This window comes from Vanellus vanellus, assembly GCF_965231255.1.
Source record: "Vanellus vanellus genome assembly, chromosome: 6".
NCBI lineage: Eukaryota > Metazoa > Chordata > Aves > Charadriiformes > Charadriidae > Vanellus > Vanellus vanellus.
Genome location: NC_138911.1, coordinates 10,474,091 through 10,495,856, shown reverse-complemented (window position 1 = coordinate 10,495,856; position 21,766 = coordinate 10,474,091). Strand labels below are relative to the sequence as shown.

General features: G+C 39.2%; 2 protein-coding genes across 2 annotated transcripts in view; one reads left to right on the top strand and one right to left on the bottom strand.

Moving 5' to 3' along the window:
* Positions 1–9,756, top strand: part of BMAL1 (basic helix-loop-helix ARNT like 1) — a 53,892-nt gene extending 44,136 nt beyond the window's left edge. The window contains exons 12-18 of the mRNA XM_082485187.1: positions 1,911–2,017; positions 2,362–2,512; positions 2,675–2,763; positions 4,607–4,715; positions 6,561–6,654; positions 8,290–8,392; positions 8,995–9,756. Coding sequence (XP_082341313.1) covers positions 1,911–2,017; positions 2,362–2,512; positions 2,675–2,763; positions 4,607–4,715; positions 6,561–6,654; positions 8,290–8,392; positions 8,995–9,155 — 814 coding nt within the window. The 3' untranslated portion in view covers positions 9,156–9,756. The remainder of the gene's footprint in view (positions 1–1,910; positions 2,018–2,361; positions 2,513–2,674; positions 2,764–4,606; positions 4,716–6,560; positions 6,655–8,289; positions 8,393–8,994) is intronic.
* Positions 9,757–10,074: 318 nt separating this feature from the next.
* Positions 10,075–19,803, bottom strand: BTBD10 (BTB domain containing 10). Its single transcript, XM_082485928.1, has 7 exons — positions 19,635–19,803; positions 18,686–18,971; positions 16,323–16,425; positions 15,443–15,563; positions 14,101–14,298; positions 12,602–12,712; positions 10,075–11,124 (listed from the first exon to the last, which is right to left on the bottom strand). Exons 1-7 carry the CDS (start codon positions 19,786–19,788, stop codon positions 10,814–10,816), a joined length of 1,284 nt encoding a protein of 427 aa, XP_082342054.1. The 5' UTR covers positions 19,789–19,803; the 3' UTR covers positions 10,075–10,813.
* Between the last annotated feature and the right edge of the window lie 1,963 nt (positions 19,804–21,766).

The following is a 21,766-nucleotide window of genomic DNA, read 5'->3' as shown; positions in this document are numbered from 1 at the left end:
AAGCCACCTGGTTGGTACTGAATGCTTTTAGTGTGTCTGGGGAAATTACAAAAATGCCCTGCATTTAAATAGGATGGGGTTTGTGCTTCAATGCTTTTCCTTCTGTTCTTGCTCATGGTTATTAATATGTACTAATTGCTACATTTTATACTACTTTATTTGGGCTTTTTTGAGATGGCAGAAGCGATGATGATCTACCTAGGTTTGTTCCTTATTACCCTTCCTATTTAATTTGCACTGGAATAGTTTGGAATTGTGACTCTTACACTGACTTCTTCAAGGAACTACCATTTTTCTTTCAGTAAATTTTCTTCTAAGAAATGTATAAAATCAAAGCTCACTGTAGTTGACTAGTTTTGTTTGCTCTCCGTTCTTGTGAGTGGGGATCTCAAACTCCTACCCTGGAGTCATTCAGCTCTGTTACTTTCTATTCTGATGTTCTCAAGCAGTTTCCCTGGGGCTTCTGCAGCTTTGATTCTGACCGTGTTCTCTATCTTCTAAATTAAATGGTGCGCATCTCAGGGTCTTCTTGGATGGCTTGGCCTGCTTTATTCCTTTCTCAGCTGTTTCTTCCTTCACCAGGAAGTCCTAGAACAATTTCCCAGGTGGTGGCTGTGCGCCATGGTAGCAGTAATGAACTTTCTCTCCCCAGATACCCTCAAAAGACTGTCTTATGCTATCTTCTGGGGGCTGGAGGCAAGCGCACACATCCCTGATGTGTGTCAGCAGTTCTCCCTTCCTCCCCCCCAGCCCTGGCCCCCATCTGTTCTTTTTCATGTTGGTATTCTGGGTTAGATGAGTTATCCTAAAAGTTGTTACAGCTTCTAAATAATTAACAACTCAAGAAATAATTCTTGTCATCTTGTTTTAACATACAGGGTCTCTAGGGTGTTCAGCATCCTGGCCCACTATAGCTTCTTCCTTGTCAAGAATGACCCTTTCACCTTGTGTTAGGCTGTTGTGTAGCTTATTGTCACTTACCTTACCTGCAGAGTTGCTTTGCCTTTTTCCCTTGAACTTAGTTTAAGATTTCGGTTACCAAGTTGATAGCGCAAAGTCATCCTAATTTCTTGAGATGTCCTCTATCTTTGCCAACAGCTCCTTGAACACTACCCGAGAGTCAGATCTAGGATCCATGTCTTTTCCATGAGGCAGATCGCAGGTGTATTTCATTCTAAAGTTTTCTGATAAGGAAGAAAATGAGTTGACTTTGTGGCTGGTTCTGATGAAACAAAAAATTGTTTTATTTGCTTCCTGCTCCTGTCCGATGTAAACCAGGCAGACACACAGTAGGTCTTTCAGTGCTTATTCAGGAACTTCTATTTGTTAAACTTTGTTTTTTTTATGAGTGTCGGTGCAGTGTTTGGTGTTGTGTGGGTTTTTTTGGTTTGTTTTTTTTTTTTTTGTCCCACTCTTAAGACTTTTGACTTAAGGGAAAAAAAAATCCCCCAAAACACTTGTTACACTGCAATTTGGCTTCTGCAGCAGCACTGTGGGTACACAAAGGAACGCACCAGATCTTCGAGTCTTTGCTGTCTATTTTTCAATGGCATCTTATGCAGAAAGCTTTGTATTATCTTGTGGCTGCTACAAGTCCGCTATATTCAGGTTTAAATTCTCAGAACTATAATATACCTCCAAAGCTATTTAGAAAGTCTTACATCCCCTCCAGTGGTGATAGGACAAATATAATACCTGAGGGCTGTTGGTGTTATGTACTTTTTTAATTACCTGAGAATTAAAAAGAGTATTCTTAATGAATTTTTTTTTACCTTTAAGCTGAAAATACCTTTCCGCATTACTTGAGCCTTACGCAACTTCAGTGTGAGTTTTCATAATCTGTCACTAATGCTTCAACTTGAAGTGATGTTTTTTCTCCTTTTTTGTTTCTTCTTCCTCCCTTCGCGAAGGGCAACAGCCATTCTGGCATACTTACCCCAGGAGCTTCTAGGTACTTCGTGTTATGAGTATTTTCATCAAGATGATATAGGACATCTTGCAGAATGTCATAGACAAGGTATGATTATTAATAATTCAGTAAAAATATTTTGTAAAAGTATTGGGAACATTTGTGTATTAGGAAAACCAAACAAACTTGAAAAGACTCGGATCTCTCTGTGTTTGCAAATGCTATAGTTGAGAACATTGTGCTGCATGTGCAGAACAATATGATTATCTAGACTTTCATGGATTTTTAGTGGATATTTGAGGTTCAGGTTGGCTGAGGGGGGGATGACTGCAGAAATAGCACTTTTCTTCAGGGGTGAAGGGAATAATTTGAGTTTTCTCTGATAAGGGCTCTGTTTATGTAGTCACGGTGCCTGTTTGACACAAGGTTGCTTGCTTTCTGTCTGTCTTTAGTTTTGCAGACAAGAGAAAAAATTACAACTAACTGCTACAAGTTTAAAATAAAAGATGGCTCTTTTATTACATTGCGGAGTCGCTGGTTCAGTTTCATGAACCCTTGGACCAAAGAAGTAGAATACATTGTCTCAACAAACACAGTCGTTTCGTAAGTACTTTTCCCTTAGCAGATGTATGGAAACACTGATTGCTTTGCCCTGTTTTCCCTGTTTCCACTTAAACCCCGAAGCATTCCATTCTGATCCACTGGCAGTGTGACAGTTTCGCAGGGTCTTCTATCACTGATTCTTCTAATTCTTGAAATCCACAGCACCAACGTACTTGATAGTGGAGACGCAGCCTTTCCACAGCTTGCGGCTTCTCCACACAGCATGGACAGTGTGCTTCAGGCTGGAGAAGGTAACTACTGTACTGTGAGGAAATTATCGGCAGCTGTGCCTGTGAGCAGCTAATCCAGCATGCACAAATTTGCTGCGCTCTTGCATTGAGAGTTTGTTAATATCCTAAAGAAAAATAAGTTTTAGGGCAAAAAAGTGCTAATGCAGTTCTCGCCTTGTTGAACTTAAATATCAATTTTATATATAAGCTAGCCAAAGAGAAGTGAACGAGGCAGTTAAAAGAAACAAGTCTAAACAGGGTTGGAGTGACATTGCCTTCATGCATGGTGCTATTTGTATGTCATCCCGGAATGAATTCACGTTCTGCGCCCAGTGCAGATGACTACTCAGGGGGTGAATGGATCATAAATATAGTTTGGCCATTTGGCTTGTTGCCCCTCACCTGCCCTTGATTTGACCGACTTTTTGTCAAGAGATGAAGACTGACCTCTGGTAATCTTCATCGACTTGTTACGAATGCTGCATATCACTGAATCACCTTTTATAAGGGGTGTCATGCAGCATAATGCGGAGCAGAGCTTGGGTTCATAATGAGGTGTTACTGCAGCAGGGTGGAAGTGAGGTAGAATAGAAGGATGCAGTGACAGCCCACGGGTGAAAGATGGGGGAAGAGAGATGGTGATGGTAGTGAGATTCTTTCCAAAGAGTTGGGAACCGTTGCTTTTAGAGACCCTGTTTACGAGCTACTACTTTGTATCAGCTATGCCTTTATAGCTGTAAACTGAGGATATTGCACATCTGGAATTACTTTGTAAGTTGTACACAATACACTTTGCTGAAGCCTTGCACTGTTCCGCTAAGCTGGACTTTTCAGTCCTTTCCATTCTGAAAAATTAGGTTCAGAAAGCGAAATGATGGAGGAGGAAGTGTGGCAAAGCATGGGACAGCTGAGAGTGGCAGGAGGAGAAGCTGCCACGTGGGCGCATGGTGGTTAGTAATTGAAGGTGGAGTAATGGCAGTAACGTGGTGTCTGGGCCTTCTGACAATGGGAAGAGATACAGAACAAACTGTTCTGTAATAGGATAAGCTTATTCTTGCCACAACACAGCCTTTGAAAAGAAAACAGATGTATAATATCGTCATACTGGACAGTTCTTGTCCCCAGAAAAGAAAGTTAATTGAGTGAAGTTTAATTTCAAGTGGTTCTAGCTCTGGTAAGGATTCGATCACCTTTTAGGTGAACCTTCTCACCTCCTGATGGGTCTGAGCCGTAGATACTGAGGGTTGCTGCTGTTAAATATAAATTTCTAAAAAAAGGCAATTATCCGCTATGCATAAGCAATGATAAGGGCTTTCTTGCTCTTTCAGTACATGATCTTTCTTTCCCATTAAAGTGACAGTGAGCTTCTAACTGTTTAGACCTCACTTTCTCCTCCATTTTTAGATACTTGCACTTTCCTACAGGGGGTTTAGTTATGTTCATCAGGTAGCTTGGGTTTATCCCATATTGAATGGAATATGCGCTGGCAAGTTCTTCACACAAAGCAAAGAATAAACATGTTTGGAGATGAGCCTATTCAGGCACAAAATAAAGCAGGTCTGACAAGCTATTCTTTACCAAGTCTGGACGGGAGGTACTACCAAATTCTTGAAACAGCCAAACGCGGGTAAGAGTCCGAGATACGTTGTGTACCTGCTGGCACAGAGGGGTGTTTGAGAGACATAGCGTAGCTCAGTGCAAGTCAGAGCTTTCCATACATTTGAAGGTACTCACCAGTTGGTGGAATTGTAAATAAATACGGTTCAGAAGGTCCTGCATCTTGTCAAAACATGCCTAAATAGAAACACTTTTTGGAAAAGGCTTGGAAGATTTTATCTGACCTTAAGGTATCTACTCATTTCAGGTGGCCCAAAAAGGACCCATCCTACTGTGCCTGGAATTCCAGGTGGAACAAGAGCTGGGGCGGGTAAAATAGGGAGGATGATTGCCGAAGAAATCATGGAGATTCACAGGTGAGAGAAAATGATATGAAGTTAGAGGAAAATTAGTATTGTTCTTTAAGAAGAAATTAAGGAAGTCTTTCTTCAAGCTGAAAACAGAATGATACAGTTGTGTTTTATAAGTAGACAGCTACAGATACCTATTCAGAATATCTGAGGCAGTCGAAGCCCACAGTGTGAAAGTTACAGCCTCAGCTTTCTACTGTAAAAGACCAATATTGGAGCTTTTTTTGTAATGGTGATCATTATCTGTTTACCAGAAACCATAGTTAAAAAGAACATCTAAGTAGCTAAGAGCTTTTTTTGTAATGGTGATCATTATCTGTTTACCAGAAACCATAGTTAAAAAGAACATCTAAGTAGAAACAAAATTCTTTCCAGACCATTCTTTTTCCAATTACTTCAGGGTGTAAGTGGCAGAACCTCCAAATGTGAAATCTGTTGAATACGTGCCAAAAAAGTAATGTTTGTTTTCACGTGATCCACTTTGCTCAGATGCTTATAGAGTTGTTAGATACGTAAGTTCAGCTTGCGCAGCTCTCCCACAGCTCTTTGAGCAAGGACGCAGTGCTTAAGCTAGCGCTGCCTTCCCGGGGGCAGTCTGTCTAAAAGTCAAGATGTGGGTCTCTGGTTTAAACAAGAACTCTTGTAGCACCCGTCAGTAATGGACTGCAGTAATACATAGCTGTTTCTCAGAACAACCACCTCATCTCTCTCACCTGCGTGAGCAGCTACTTTCAGTGGGTATCACTTAATTTCCACTGGCTAACAGGCCTCGTTCTTCATTAATTTCCTCTTGGGAATTGTTCCCTTTCCTATAATAGCGGTCTCATCCAGCAGATGTTTAGTGGCAGTATTTTAACCGTCCTGAGCTGCAATTAAGGAAAAAATTGTCTGTTTCCTATAGTTTTGTTTCTGCTGCAGGCCAGAGACTACTTATATCATTGTTTAAGGGACCAGCAGACCTATCGCATACGGCTTCTTTCCCATCTATAAGAACAGGAAGGAGAAGAAAAAAAAAAAAAAAAGGCCACAGCAAGCCTGAACCAGTACTTTGAAACTTAGCCATCCCTTTTAGTAGCTCTAAAACACTTAATTAGCCTCAGTGAGTGTAGTAGTATAGCTTACCACCCATGTTTTCATTTCATTTCAAGACCCTGGGTTAGTTCCAGTCCTTTTTCAGCAGCTGTTACTATTTTCCAAAGCTGCCTTCTGTTCAGCTTTCCCAGGGGAACTCTGCCAAGGATAAGATTCCCATTTCCATTGCTTTTCGCTGTAACTACCCCTCCTCCCTTTAGTCTGGAGATTTGTTGGTTCTACAGTTAACACATTATTCATTAATAAAAAAAATGATGTTTGATCAAGCTACGGAAAATTGAAGTGAAAAATGCTGCTTCAGACAGTTCAAATAAAAAAAAGTAACTGTATCAAATGTCCAGTGTACTTCTGTAGCAGTAGGGGTCTAGGTTACTGTGACTGAGGCAGCTCAAATTCTTAGCTGGTCTAAATTGAAGTAAAATACAAAAAAAATAGGCTTTCCTTAGTACCCAGGACCTTTTCCTTCTTACTCTTTGTGAAAGCTGTAGAGGAACAAAAAGAAGCAGGGGAGGAGGTAAAGTTTGCAGACCGAGCAAGCTGGACAATTTACACCCAACTGTTTATCTAGCTGCAAATAAAGATGTTGCGCCTGCTGATTTGAGTAACACTGAAAAAGGGAGAAAATTACAAAAAAGGAAGTTCATGCTTTTAACACCTTATGCCACCTTATACTAATGGCAGCGTTTGAAACTCCAAGTCTCTGGCACCTGAGTCTCAAAGTTGCTGGTAAATTTGTTCCCTATTGTATCCATATTTTAGGATAAGAGGATCATCACCTTCTAGCTGTGGTTCAAGTCCACTGAACATTACCAGCACACCACCACCAGACACATCCTCCCCAGGAGGCAAGAAGGTAAGAAGCAACTGTCAAACAGTCTTGCGGCAGTAGTGGCAAGCATCACGAGATGATGTTTGTAAAATTACACGTGGTGGTCAACTCCTTCTGGCTGCTTGGCTGAAAAAGTCTGACAGCTAGTTGAAGTATTCTGGTGGCCGAAATCCCTTTACAGTAGTCCCTAAAGTGCAGAGACTAGTAGCTCTTAAACACTGGCAGCTTTTGAAATCCACCTGCTCTTTCGATTTTCACTTTTTCTTTTAAACAGAGCTGCAAGAAACAGCCCTCCTCCTATCTCTTCATCCTCCAAAAACTCTTTAACACCACATACTGGTGAACACTGGAAGTGCTGTCGTTCGAGCACTGACTGTGCTCAAATGAATCCCAGCAGTTTTACTGTACTGCTGCAGCACAAAATATGACAATTAGATGCTTTACTGTGCGCTGACAGTTTATTTTTAAATCAATATCACATACCATGCCTTGTTCTAAGATCGCTTGAGTAGCACTCACATACCATTACCAACACTTAACCACCTGAACACGTACTGGCTGCGTTTAAGTCATCTAGTAAATTGCTGCTTATGGTGGGTATATTCAAGGCAAGAAGAGCACTTATCCAAATCCCTATTCCGTGCATTCAAACGCTGCCTCAGACTTACTTAACTTTTTTCCCCAGAAATTATGATGACTGTTCACAAGAATTGCTTGTACCGGAGCATATAGCTGACAGTAACTATTTCTGTCTGTTCCTGGCTTGCTTTGTTTTTGAAATAAAACTTGTAACTCAGTTTCTTCCAACTTCAATTCTAGGAACAATTATTCCAGTTCCTTCTGCCCTACAATAATTCAACACCTACGTATAGTAAGGGCTATTGTAACAGCATAAAGGAAAATACATATGGAGATTTGGGTATTGAGGGTACCCCCTCAATAACGCGCCTTAGTTAGAAGACTACATTTGTGAGAAACAATACAAGTTCCAGCTGATGCTGCCCTCAGAAGGGAGCTCACAAGTACTTACCTTCCACTTACCTTATGCATCTGAGCAGTTCAAGAGTAGGGTTCAAGTTCAACTATTCCTTTGCAATTTAAGAATTGCCAGAAGGTTCTTCGATTTTGGATGAGCTGTGGTGTACGCAGTACTGCTGCATTGCTCCGTACCAAAAAATGGTTAGGCTTGCGATCCAGCAGCAATGCTCAGCTCACACACTCTGTCTCTGCCTGGGAGGATTATACTCCCAAAATGAAGGATCTTAGTTGACAGTACTTTACATATGCTGTATTTGTCCATTCAGCAGCATTCTGTAGTTAGCTGTAATTACTGTCACTTGCAGATGGAATACTTACAAAAATGACCCACAGAAATGCCCTGAGGACTGTTTCTGTCATTTCTCAGAAGTTATTTTCAGACTTTTAGCATGTAGTACGGACTTGATCTCTTCCTTTCTGGTAGTGATACACCGTCCATCCCCCACTAGCTTAATGGGCTAATACAGAGGAAGCAGTTCCTGGTTTATAACTAGTCTGATGAGTTAGCCTTTAGGTGGTGGTTTGCAGGAGGTCCATCTTCCCTATATTAAAAATCCCAGTACAGGACAATAAGACTTAATGTTTCATGCATAAAACATGGCTTCTATTTTTTCTTTCAAGATCTTGAACGGTGGCACCCCAGACATTTCTTCAGCTGGGTTACTGTCTGGGCAAATCCAAGATAACTCTGGTTACCCATATTCTGACAACTCCTCTATTCTTGGTAAGTCAAGTCACATGCTAACATGCCTCAATGCCAACTAAACACATAGACAACTGTAACAAGAGGATTCTTTTTAGCAATAACTTGCTTTCACCATCACTAGTATATAGCTGAGGCATAAAGCCCCTGACCTACCACTCTGTTTCCCTAAAGGGGTGGCTGCAAGAGTAGCCTGGCAGTCATTTGCTGGCTTACTTTACATAGCTTTCCAAGTACTACCTAAAAAAATAAATTGCAAAATCAGCATGAATTAGCTGAACTCCTCACCTGCTTTTTGTAAATGCTTTTAAACAACCACAGACAAGCAGAAAGGCTAGGCTGACTCCTAGATGTATACTGATTTTTGAAGTGCAGCACATCAGGTTGTCCTTCCTAGGCATACCGGTCACTTCTGAGGAGTGACCCAACCATTGTACTTTGACACCCAGGTATCAGTGGTATCCCTGAAACTCTGGCAGCCTGGGTATCAGACCGACCAATACTTCCCAAATAGTTCAGCCTGGTCTAATATTCTACTTCAAGTCATGGGGCAAGTGCCCAATAGCAAGTGGAGTGAACAAAATAAAACTGAACTTCAGACAACTTACTGTATTTGTTTCCAGGGGAGAACTCTCATATAGGCATTGATATGATTGACAACGATCAAGGATCGAGCAGCCCTAGCAACGACGAAGCAGCCATGGCAGTAATTATGAGCCTTCTTGAAGCAGATGCAGGTCTTGGTGGCCCTGTAGACTTCAGTGACTTGCCATGGCCCTTGTAAATGATGCACCCGGCTTCAACATCCAAATATCAAAGTGCATTTATTGGTGGAGTTCTACAGTCTGTGAAACTCGTTGGACTGAGAAGCTTTTATGTATGAATTTCATAAAAGCTGTATCAGAATGCAACTCATCCTACCGTGTGTAACTTCAGACAAAGTGGAATAACCTGCTACAGTGTTCTGTGTTGATTTGGTTAGCTGTGTATAGCTTGCAATACTTGTATATTTTGGATTCTGTTGTTTGAAATTTTTTTTTAAATCACTGTGCAACTCACTGGCATCAGTGGTAGCTTTTATATGCAAATGACCATTTCAGATGTATGGTGTGTTTTTACACTTCAAAACAGTCCCCATGTGGATATTTCTTATACTAATTGTACCATAAAGCTGTTTATTCTTTCTTGTAAGAATCCTTTACTATAAATATTGTTAAAGTGTAATGTATTAGACAGTTAAATATTTTTAAAATAAATGTTTCCCTTGTTCTAAGATGGAGCATTTACTTTGATAAATAAATTTGATAAAACCCTGCTGAAGGTGCATGCTAGAAGCAGTTGCCTATTTATCATTCCTTTAGCCTTGGGGGAAAAGGGAGGGAAAACAATGACTGACTGACACTTCCAAGATTTTGTCACTACAGTAAATTTCTAGAGAAGTTATTATTGCTTACTCCTAGATTCAAGTCTCTACTAAGAAAAAAAACAACAGAGAGCGAGTCTGACATTACCAGGTTTCTCTTTAAGAAATACTTGTTTTTCACTTCTTAACCATCCTTCCCTGAGGAAAGAATAGCTACTACTTTCAAAATTAATCCATATACTTAATCTCATTCACAGATTATTCAAACCCATTAAAATAATGGAAACTTTATTTGCATGAAAAACTTGTTTACAATCATTAATAAATGAAGAATGAACCATTTGCATTTTCCTATTTCATGACACTTACGAAAAATGTATTAAATAAATATTTGTGAACAGATTAAGGTAAGGCAAAATTTAAGATAAAGCCCCTATCCATTGTTCACAAGTTTTGAACATGGCTCACGCTGCAAACAAGTGAAAAAATTCACTAAAGAACTTCAAATTTAACAAGATGTTACATGGGTAATTGAATCATGTCCTCAATCCAAAAACCCAATAATAAGTAGTTTTGTGCTCAACCGTATACAATAACTTTAAAAGGGTCAGTCTATTCAGAGCAAAACTATTTACAGTTAATACTTTTGATAGAAGCACTTTGTTAGTATTGTGCAACACATTTATAAAAAATGGCTTCAAATTCCATTTATCAACCATTTATAAAGTGCTACTATCAATTCCAATTCTGCATTCTAACCCTGTGTAACAATACTGATGTACACTAGCCACCAGCATCCCACTGGTTTTGATGGGCTGAAGAGCGAGGACAGTCCAGCATACAAATCACCAATGTCACAAACCTACTGGTAAACACATACATGTATGTAACTGTAACCCCAGGACATTTGATCTGTACTCTCAAAAACAAGCAGGTGCTGCCTTTGGTCTTTTCAAAGGTCCGGACTGCAATATCCTAAACACCGTTACACAATGGAAAAAACTGGACTTGCAGTGGAGCATGAGTTGAGTACAGAGTCACTTTAAAGTAGCATGCTTTTGTTTTAGTAAGAGTCTAGATCAGAGCGGTGGGTTTTGTCCCTCGGTATCCATCTCGCTGTTACTGGGTGGAGGATGAATAGGCAGAATATCCAGCTCATCGACCTGGGGGGTAGGATGCATTACCACCAGCTGGTCCTGGGGTATGTCTGCTGCCGCTGCCGCTAAATTTGTAATAGATTTGCTTTTCACGCACTGAAAGTCAACATGCCGACTCTTTCCTTCCTCCTTCTCCCATGACATCCGAATAAATGGTCTTTGGACATAGTTGTAAATCACCTCCGGTCTTCCTCCGGGCCGCTTTTTCACTTTCTCTTTGTATGTAGGGTAACCTAAAAAACAGAGTACAGAAACCGTTAACCACTGCTGTACTGTTTAGTTCAGGGTTTTCTTTTACAAAAAGAATGTGGAAGCATAGGGAAGATTAACAGTTGTCACCATCAGCATCCGGAATGGAAACAGATGCCATCATGTTGTTCTTAATGTTACCTGTGCAAGGAGAAGAGACAGCAGCAACTACCAACCAAACTGTAAGGAAAGAGGCTGCAGTGCTATTGATAATGAATATATTGCAACCAGACAACTCTTTCCAAACTTCACATGCAAAGCTAGGTGCTCCTTGAGCCAGAAGCAGCTGGCTGTTTCCAAAACACTATGGCCTGGAAAGCTGGAAATAAGATCTCAAAAGCACAGAACAATGTCACTCTGATCTGTGGTTTAATTTCCCAGATGCAATCCTAGCACATTCCTCCTGGCTCCTCCAAATGATGCAAATACATCGTTTTAGACCAATTACCAATTTTGGTTATGCTGTGTTCGAGTCATGTCTCCCCTCTGCCGAGCCAATAATTTTACTAGAAGGTTACATACGATTATGGGGCACCAGCATTAAAGTTTAGTCAAACTGTTGTTCTTTGTCCAAAACGAGACACGCCAGCGGCAATGACCTGGTACCAGCCAGTGATACAGACAGAACCAGTTCTTGTTTAGTTGAACGGCGTGTCGGTCTGAAGGCTCACACCTTGTTCAGCTGAACTTATTTATGTATTTTAGAGATCACAAGCAGTTAAAAGTATTTGGGTTGGGTTGGCAAGTTACAAAGGTAACTATGACAACTTGGTGAGTGAATGATAGAAATCCTGCAAAATATAAAGGCTGGATTTTTAAATATTTGGGTCAACAATCAGAAGGAAAGTGAAATACAAAGAAATCCAGTTGTTGTTACATTCACAACAAAAATCTCAGACTACTTAATGTAGCTGTCTTTTGCAAAGCCAGAGCTGAGATTTTACAGATCAGCCCCCTAACTTACAAGATGTTTATTTCAGATTAATGTTTCTTTGCACTTCAATGATCCATTTGATAGTTCTGTATTTCCTGAAAGAAAATATTTACCAGCTACTTAACATGAAACTTCTCATTTCAAGCCCTGAAAAGGACACTAGACCAAGAACAGAATATACAAAGCTGTAAAAATGCATCATTATTTCAGATAAAAGTACAGAGAAGATTTTGCATGAAAACTAAAGGGCAAATGGCATGAGATGCAGTTGTAAGTCAGTAGAAACCACCTAAGTTCGTCTTCTAGCAGCTTGATACTATCGACTGTAGAGCAGTCATGAGCCTGTAACTGGGTTTTCTAGCTGGACCGGTTGTTTATTGGGTACTGCTCCCCCTCTGGCTGTTTCCTCATCTAACCTCAATACGAAAGAGAATACCAACCCTTATTTCTGCAGCTGCAGAGAAGATCATAAAGCAGAGAAGTGCAGCAGACCTTTCCCCCCCAAGAGTGAGCAATGCTTCTCTTACCTTCAATGCCCAGTCGGATCTTCTTGAGCCCCCTTTCCTTAAGAACCGATTTGGCCACATCTCGATTTTCAATGTATTTGAAGAATCTATACAACTTTGTGCTGTAAATAACTAAAAATATATTTTAATGAGGAAAAACTGCATTCAAAGATTAAAATTCTAGTCTTAAACCACAAAGATTTATCTTTTTCATGTTTCGCTTTACTGTAGTATTTCTATTTCAGAACAGGGGAAGAGACTCAAGAACTCCTCAAAATATCCAACACAGATATGTGAGAAAAATGGCTGAAGACACTGTAAAATGGGTTGGTTTCACATCATTTTCCCTATCAATTTAGTCTGTTTTATACACTCAGTGGGGTTTTTTTTTGGATTTAGGAATGCAATAGGGCAATTCACAGAGCAAACCACATTATATACTCCCAACTCCTCAAAAAGAGACATCTCCCCCCCCCCCCCCTTTTTTGATGGAATTCCTGCAGACATTTACAGAATGGAAAGATTTATTTTTATTTTTTTTTAGAGACACCTGCAAATCGGTCTCAGAAAACCCAGACTTGTGAAGCAGAACAAGAGGGACACCTTTGTAATTTCAATTACCGCACTTCAAAAGAAGGGACTGGGGCCACCAATCCCATACAGCTGCACAGATCCAAATCAACTGTTTATGAAAAGTATAAATGCAAAAGGCAACTGTGTGTCTAACTAATTACTTAGGTAGGATGATTTTTAATTGACATCTTTGAGACATAAAAGGTCCTAGAAATCTGAGCCAATTGTGTTAGTTGTGTTAGAACAGCCACATTTGACCTATATTCACATCGACCCTCCCTTCTTTAGGAAGAGCTGCAGGTTTGCATCCTCCAAAAATATAAGTTTTTTTTAAGTTTGTTGGTGTTTAGGTTGTATTGTTTTTTTAATTGAAAAAAAAAAAAAAAAAAAAACACAAAACAAAAACCACAAAGCAACACTAACACTTTGAAGAGCCTTCTTCGAAGACTTTATACTACTGAAGTATAAAAGGTATCTCAAGCTCCTACATCCCCCCATAAAACCCTGAATTTCAAGTTTTCACAAATGAAGCAACATTTTCAACTAGAAGGACAGCACTGAAGGGCACTCCATTCACAGGCGCTTTAACTCATCTATACACCAAACTGTTATACTTCTAAAATACTAACAGTTTTCTCCCCCTCAAAACCCCTCTAGTTGTTCTCCTACAGTAAACATGACTCCTATCCATTTTTCTCATCAAGCTCTTTCTCTGACAATACCTTAATAATAAAAATCAGCTTATCTTTTGAGACTTAAACATAACACACAACATATGTTTCTGTGAAGCAGAATATTAAGCAGAACTACCAAGACTAAGTGTTTGTGACGCATTAGGGATGTTGTAAAGACTTTGCCAACAGCGCTTATGTACAAAAGAGTTAAATCAGCACATTTACTGCTACCTCTACCATAGCATGGCTTGGTGGAAACAATGAAAAACTTACTTTGTGAATACTCCTCTCCCATTTGTGGAGGATACTCTTCATCCCAGTCAACAACATCATCATCTGTCAGCACAACAATGTGGCACTCCCTCTCACCACTTTGGGCACTGGCCACCATTAACGGGAGAATCATTTCTTCTAGATAAAACTCAAATTGTTTGCGAGCACCATCATTTGACAATTCATGCATAAGAGCACCTGGAACAAAATTTTAAGCATAGGCACATTTGAAAGCTCACTAAAGAAATGAAGGCAGGAATAAGAATCACAGCAGTTCTGTTTATTTGGCAGTATTTACTGCAGACAGCTATAAAAACACTTAGTCTATTAGTTTGTATAAGGATCAGAACTTTTTCAAATGTTTACCAGAAGCCACAACAGAAGTTCAAACTAATAGGACTGTCCTGCAGATATTAACGTTATGTTGGGCAGACAGCAGAGTGACTTTAAGGAGACCTCCTTCATGTTTTACTACTGTTAAACTTTTGGTAATTGCGTGTAAGTCTCCTCTCGGGCTTCCTAAAAAAACCATTATTTAAGCCAGTTGCTGAAAGAGCAGAGCACACAACCCACTTTTCATAAGCAGTAGCTTAAAAACAAAGCCTATCAAAACCCTCACAGCCTATCAAAACCCTCACAGCATGAGCTGCTAAATCCTTCTGCTAAGGACAAAGTGCTCTGAGAGTGTGACTCAGCAGGAGACACGCTGCGAGGTCGAGGCACTGCTGGTGCAGGTACAGGTGCTCCCCACAGATCTCACAGCTGGAATGCCACAGCTTGTCCCAGCGCCGGGGTCTGCACTGCACAAACACCACGAGATCAAAGGAACCAGAGAGACAGGCCAGGTCATTTAAACATTGGCCAAAACTTTGGCTGCACTCAGGAAAGGAACGAGCTGAAGAGACACTACACACTGGGAACTGTGATGCACCTTACCAGCAAAGCTGTGCTACTTTTACTAGCAACACAGCTTAATTCTCTTAAGCAAGGAGTTGAATAAATTATCCTCCCTATCTTCTGCAAACAAGGTTCCACCTAATGTTACTGTATCTGTACTGCAAATGCATCAATAGACTTTCCACAGTATTCCACAGAGATGACCACAGCAGAAAAATATCTGAAGATCAGATACTGAAATATCAGAAACAGTTTTTCACAAGGTGTGCATCCATTGCCTTTGGAGCTTCATTACTAAGAGATAAAAAAGGATGGATTTTGCTCATGTAGCTTCAGCCACGCTCCTTACTTTAATAAAGGATACAATTTGGAATTAACCCCCCCATATGTATGCTTGAATTAAGTCTTGTATAATTCAAATTATTTTAATGAATTCTGTACTTACTGAGATCTCTGCATTTAATAGTACTATACTCAAAAGAGATACAGAGATAGTCACATGCTTCTCTCAATTCAGGAATAGATATCCCGTCAGGACAGCGGATCACTCCAGTCTTGTAGTAATCCTACAGCAATGCAGCAAACAAAAAAAAAAAAAAAAAAAACACCAACACAATGCACTTCAACATCCACTGACAGAAACATTTCATTTATGATGGTTTCTCCACGAGCAAACCCTCTAAAATGTAAAAGAGCAACATATGTTAAAAAGTTACGGATTTTATTCTCTGCCAATTTATCAGTTTTCTGAGCTGCTTCCAGAGGAGTAGGCTCTGGTTAAAGTTGTCATTTAAGTAACAGCTATTAATACTGATTATTTTAGTGAATCTATACTGTCTTTTATCTATACTTCACTCAGCTTTTGCTATTCTGGTTCTGCTGACAAAGCAATACGGCAGCTCTACTTCTTTGTGTAGATATGAAATACATAAGGGGCCATTTTCTTCTCAGACTGTAGTTTGCTTTTCTCCTCTTACCTGCAGCAAGTTAAGTTCCAGTCCTCTGTTCCACCTATTTCAGCACAAGAAGGGCTGAATATATCTGAACTAGGTGAACTAGATGCATAGGAGAAGGTGATCAAATTTCTGGCAGGCAGTACTTCCCCCTCCTCCCCCCCCCCCATTTATTTCATGTGTGCTTTCTCTCTCCCTGGCTGTCACATGCATTTGTCTAGAAACCTATGGGTGTTTTCCTATCAAGCATTTTTTCCCCGGTAGTTATTCCATCCACAGAGTCCCAATATGCAAGTAAGGCAAAAATCAAGAAGTCATGCCTCTTTATACTCATAGCGCTTGTCCTAACAGTACTTGCCCCTGAAAACTCACCAGAATAGCACGAAACACAGTGGAACCAATTCCTTCAGCAACTTCATACTCTCCTTTTTCATTAGGACGTGTAAAGTTATGTTCTCTGCCCGATCCAAACATCCTGCTCAAGAATAGAAGTAATTTAGTTACAATTTCTTAAAATGATTTTTTTTGTAAATCTGAAAAGTAACGTGAAAAATTGTACTGAAACAGCAAGGAAAAAACAGCCTATTTTATCTTGTATGTATGCACACTGTTCAGTTTAGTTTATGTTTAGCAAGACTAGTAGAAAACAGAAAGCAGGTAGAGTAACTCAGGAAAGTCGGGTTTTATTCTTCAGTCTTAACTTGCCAATATCCTTTGATCAAAACAAAAGTCAGACCGGGCCATTTCCTGCCAGTGCCAAAGGTGGGGGGAACCCAAAACAAGACTTTGGCATTTGTGGGGTGATGTAGCAGAAGAACAGGTTTTGTTGTGGAATTCTCATTATTTAAAGACATTTGAAGTAGTTTAAGAAACAGAACTGAAGTGTTCGAGTATGCAACTCACCTCAATTTCATTTAAAATAGTTAATTCAAAAGTTAAAATAACATTCCGATAGAAGATACCTGTACTTAAGTGTAGCATATACAGCACATTTCTCCCTGCTAGGATGCAAGGCAAACTGGACTAAGGAGAAAACTACAAGTCCCGAACATAACTACATTATCCCACTAGACCACTGGGGAAAAAAGCTGACATTTTAAAATATACCTATGATACAGAACTAAATCCTACGATTAAAAAAGAATTGTCACCTGGTTTGTTTTATTTATAAATATACCCCAATGGCAAAGCTTTGCTTTCATACAAACAACCCAAAGAAACAGAGTTGGTGTGCTGTGCACATTTATAATGGAGAACGAAGTAACTTTTTTCACTTAATGATTCAACACGAGCTTTCTGACCACTCTTCAAGACAAGAAGTAACATTTAAGAGAAAGACAGTCTAAGAGGATATAGGCTTAAGGTAAATAATACACTGTTATTAGTTAGTTTTACCTCCCAGAACATGCTAGCTAAGCTGTTCCTGTTTAGTGTCCCGTGAACTGACATTGGGGGAAAGTGGGTTTATAACTAACTTGCGTTCTAGAGCACTATTTCCCTATTTTTATTAACCTACTTTTGAATTAGCAGAAGATAAAATAAGCTCGTTACCTGAACCAATCCCAAAGGCAGAATAACTCAGCAACACACACACAAAATCTAGTGCAACAGCTCACACCACTTACTCTGAGGATGGGCATGAAAAAGGAAACTTTCACCCCATATATATGCATGTATTACACATATACAAATGCTTCACATCAATGAGTTAATTCTTTTAATTAGTTCTATTTATTTCCCTTTACTGTTTACATAGAGAAGCATTTTTTGCTTTCTCTACAACACTTCCCCTTGACTTCTCACAAAACAGGGAACCAAGGTACTATTTATCCCACGCAGTGGTTATTTAAAGCAGAAATTGTTTAATCATATTTATTACCTGTACCTTGGAAAACAGCTTTATATATGTTTTTAAAATATGATTATATCCTAATGGTCTGAGAAACAGCCACATTTTAATAAAAAAGCCAAATCCAAAGTGACACAGACATAAACCTTCATTTCTTTCTTGCTACAAGTTTATAAGTGGTGCTCTTTACATTCACACAACGCAAAACCAGCCAGTATTTGAGCAAGTGAAGAATAGAATCTTTCCCTACCAAGCAAACATATTTAACATGTTGCTCATTGTAGTTTCTACAGAAAATACTACACACATCTTGTGGACTTTCATTCAAATATTCACCATTTTGAATGTTATGTCTCTTTGCTGAGAGGCTCTGACCTGTTAAGCTAACTATCTATTTGACATTGCCCTGTCCAAAAAGCATTTCAGAAAATAGATGTGCTGAGCTTGAATGTTGTCAGTGTAGACCCATTAAGCAAAATAAATTCCTTCAAGGTTTTCCTCCTTGCTGTTCTGAAACAGGCTATCTACACTCACTATTTTGTTTTATGAAGCAATCAGATTTAAAAACAAGGTATGGAACGAGGCAGACTGAATGCAGAAGCAATGCCCAGCGAGATAGAAGGAAATGTGTACATCATGGCATCTTAATTTACTTAGGAACTCTTTCATCTCTAGGTAACAGTCATCTACTGGCATCTCTGTCAAATACAGAGGAGAACTTACACCTGATTTTTCATTAAAGGCCGTTGCAAACTGATAATATTAAACATTAGCCGATCAGCTGTAGCAATAGGAGTTCAACAGTTATTTAAACAGTTTTAATACCCACAAAGCATTAATGGCTCTTCTATAGTCAGAGATTAAGGAAAAAAAAAAAGATACAAACCTGCCCAACATTGTATTAGGTTGTGCGGTAAAGATAGAAGGATCCACAACAAATCTGGTGTTGTCCACTATGAGCGTTACTCGTTCAGAAGTTCTTACATTCCGAGCTCCCTCTTTTCCATTTTCATATACAAATACCATTTCCCCACCAGCCTTGCAGCTCCCGTCTGAACTCGACTGGCTACTGTTTCTGCTGCTGTTCCCCATGCTAACAACAGAACCGTTAGGGGAAGTCTTCTGAGGACGAGGGCTGCTTGGTCGAGATGAACTGTGATCCTTTTCTCGATCTTAAGTGCAGACAAGGTAGAAGGGGAAAAAACAGGAAATTAAATTATAGATTTACATGAGGTCTATGCAGTTTGTCTTTCCAGGACCAAAACATGGCAACTCGGTAAGTTAAGTACAAATTCTTTCAATTAAGTCTATTCTAGATAAAGAAACCTTCAAAAATAACAGTCCACATATGAGATACTGAAGTTTCTACCACTTAGACATCAAAGCCACCTCGTCTCCCCAAAGCCTTTAGAAGAAAAATTTAACTTTCTAGTACTGAAAAAGCAACTCAACATAATATAGAAGCTATGCATCACAGTTTGTGTTTAGTGCTGTAGTGAAAAGAAACAAACCAAGTTTTGTCACATAAAAAGAGAAGTGTTTCCTGTATTTCTAAATACCTAAACTCTACCAAGTAATGGGGAAGTGTTTAGTCAATTATCTTCTTAGAAAAATTAGACTGTTCATGTGATTTGAACTAAATAAGAGCACTATGTAGGAATACATACTGCAAAGTTATGACCTCAAAGTTATGAGTAGTATACTACCAGCCCATGGCACATGCAAGAAATTTGTATGTTGTGGCAGCAATGAATAAAGCTTTTTACTGTATTCTTTTAACAAAATAATAAAAGTTTAAGAATTTTAACCCTGAAAAATTATCGATCTGAACACACCAGAATGATACTGCCTTGTTGGTGAAGTAACATTCCTGATGCACGGAGTGAGCTGAGATTCTGTTCTTTCATGGGATGAGTCACGAGATCTGTCACTCGATCTACGTCTGTCCCTTGATCTCTCATGTCCACCACTTGCACCATGAAAGCTCATCTTTGTGTAGTCTATTCCTTTAGCAATACGAGATGAGGTGCTGAAAACAGAAATAAAAGGGAAACATTCAGAATTTCAAAATTTCAGAAACATTATATATTAAAAATTTTAAAGGCACTCACACTCTATATACATGTTCTGAAGATTAATATTATCCACCTCCATTTTCTTTGTTGTACCCATGTTTATATTTACAAACATAAACATGATTTGAACCATTAAGTAGACAGCACAAGTTACCTGTTTATTGCTGTGTGATCTACAGAGACGCTGCCTGATCCATTGAGCCTGCCTGTGAACCTGTATTCACAGAAATCCCTTCCAGAACAGGTAAGTCAAATACAACTGAGCACTTTATTTTGATTCTTACTGTTAAATTAAATGTTCTAATCAAACCATGAAATTAAGAGTTAGCAGTCATTTCTTTCCAATGAAACCTGATTTTGAAAACCCTTTTCAGAGCACAGGTTTTAGTACTGACTTCACGTTTTTGAAACTTGCCCTTTACAAAGGTGGTGAGCCTTAAACTAGTTGATATATCAAGCCACACCAGCCATGGGTTTATTTCTGCGCATTTTTTAAATTTTCAGTTACTCTTAGAAGGAACAATAGTAAACCACAACAACCCAGACAGCAAACATATGAACTATATTATTAAAGCCAAGACCTACAGCACTGTCAGTAACAAGTGGGACATTTGTTCTAAACTAGCAAATTTTAATGTAAGAGTTTAATATTTTTTTAGATTGTGATTAAATTATGTTACATTCCTAAATTTAAGATACTGATTTTGCAGTTAATTATTAAACTTACCAACAAAACCCAGTCAATTTCAAGACCTAGTACTCTCAGAAACTATCTAAAACTTCAATATCAAGTCGCAACAGCTATCACTGCTTTTTACCAAAAATACTTGCGCCTTTTATTTGTACTCTATAACCAGAAATTTTTCTATCGGGACATCACAGACATATCTGTGTCCTTGCACCCCCCGCTGGAATTCCTAAATCAGTTCCTTTGCTATTTGCCTTTGAAGCGTGGGCACGACAACGCTCCTTATTTACTGGTTTAACTGAGTGAACTTTGCAAAAGCCTTCAGTACTGGATAACCGAGACAGACGCCTGCACAGCTACAAGGTCTGACAGACAAAGAAGGGTCATGATTTCCCACAGGAGCCTCAATGTCCCACTTGCTCGCAGCCTGCAAACCCCACAACTTTTACCAAGAGACCTTAAATATGACTGCTAGGAATGCTGTGGGATTCAAGAACACGAAGAGGTAAGAATAATGACCTAGCTAAGAAAGACACAACAAATTTTAAAAGCATGAACTGTAGAAGCAAGTTAAAGAGAATGTAGTCTTTTTAAGTTGCTTAGAGATAATGACAAAAAAAAATATTCAAGACTATTAAAAAAAGTGAATATCTAGCATGATATGTTTCAGCTGCAGGTTTCTATGACTGGTAAGAAGAGGCGCTTAAACCAGAACAAAAAGCCTATGATAGGTCTTACGCAGTTTACAGTGGCAAAAATTATCAGCACGATGCAAAGAATAAGAAATATACCTCTCAGCTAAGGAACACAAGCTTCTCCCCACTCCATTTGAATGAGGGAAGGATCTCGTATCCAATAAAGCAGAAGCCTGGTGCAGAGAGAATCTACTGCAATACTGTTTCCTGCCAAGCTTAAAATATGCTGCAATAAGACATGCATCTTTAGGATGTGAAGTCAGCCAAAGGTCTATTGAATAAGGTGGAAGAACTGCAAGCCTTGCTTATGGCTGGAAATGCTCAGATTTATAGTCCAAGAATAAAGATGATCCAACCGTTTTCAGTACAAGTAAACAGGATTTTCCTCAGGACTTCCACTGCAATTCTGAACATATTAAGACCCATAGCATTTCAGCATGGCTAATGTGTCTCCTTCCTTGTTTTACTTCTCTGTAAGAGAAAGGTAAGTTCTGTATCATGAAAGTGAA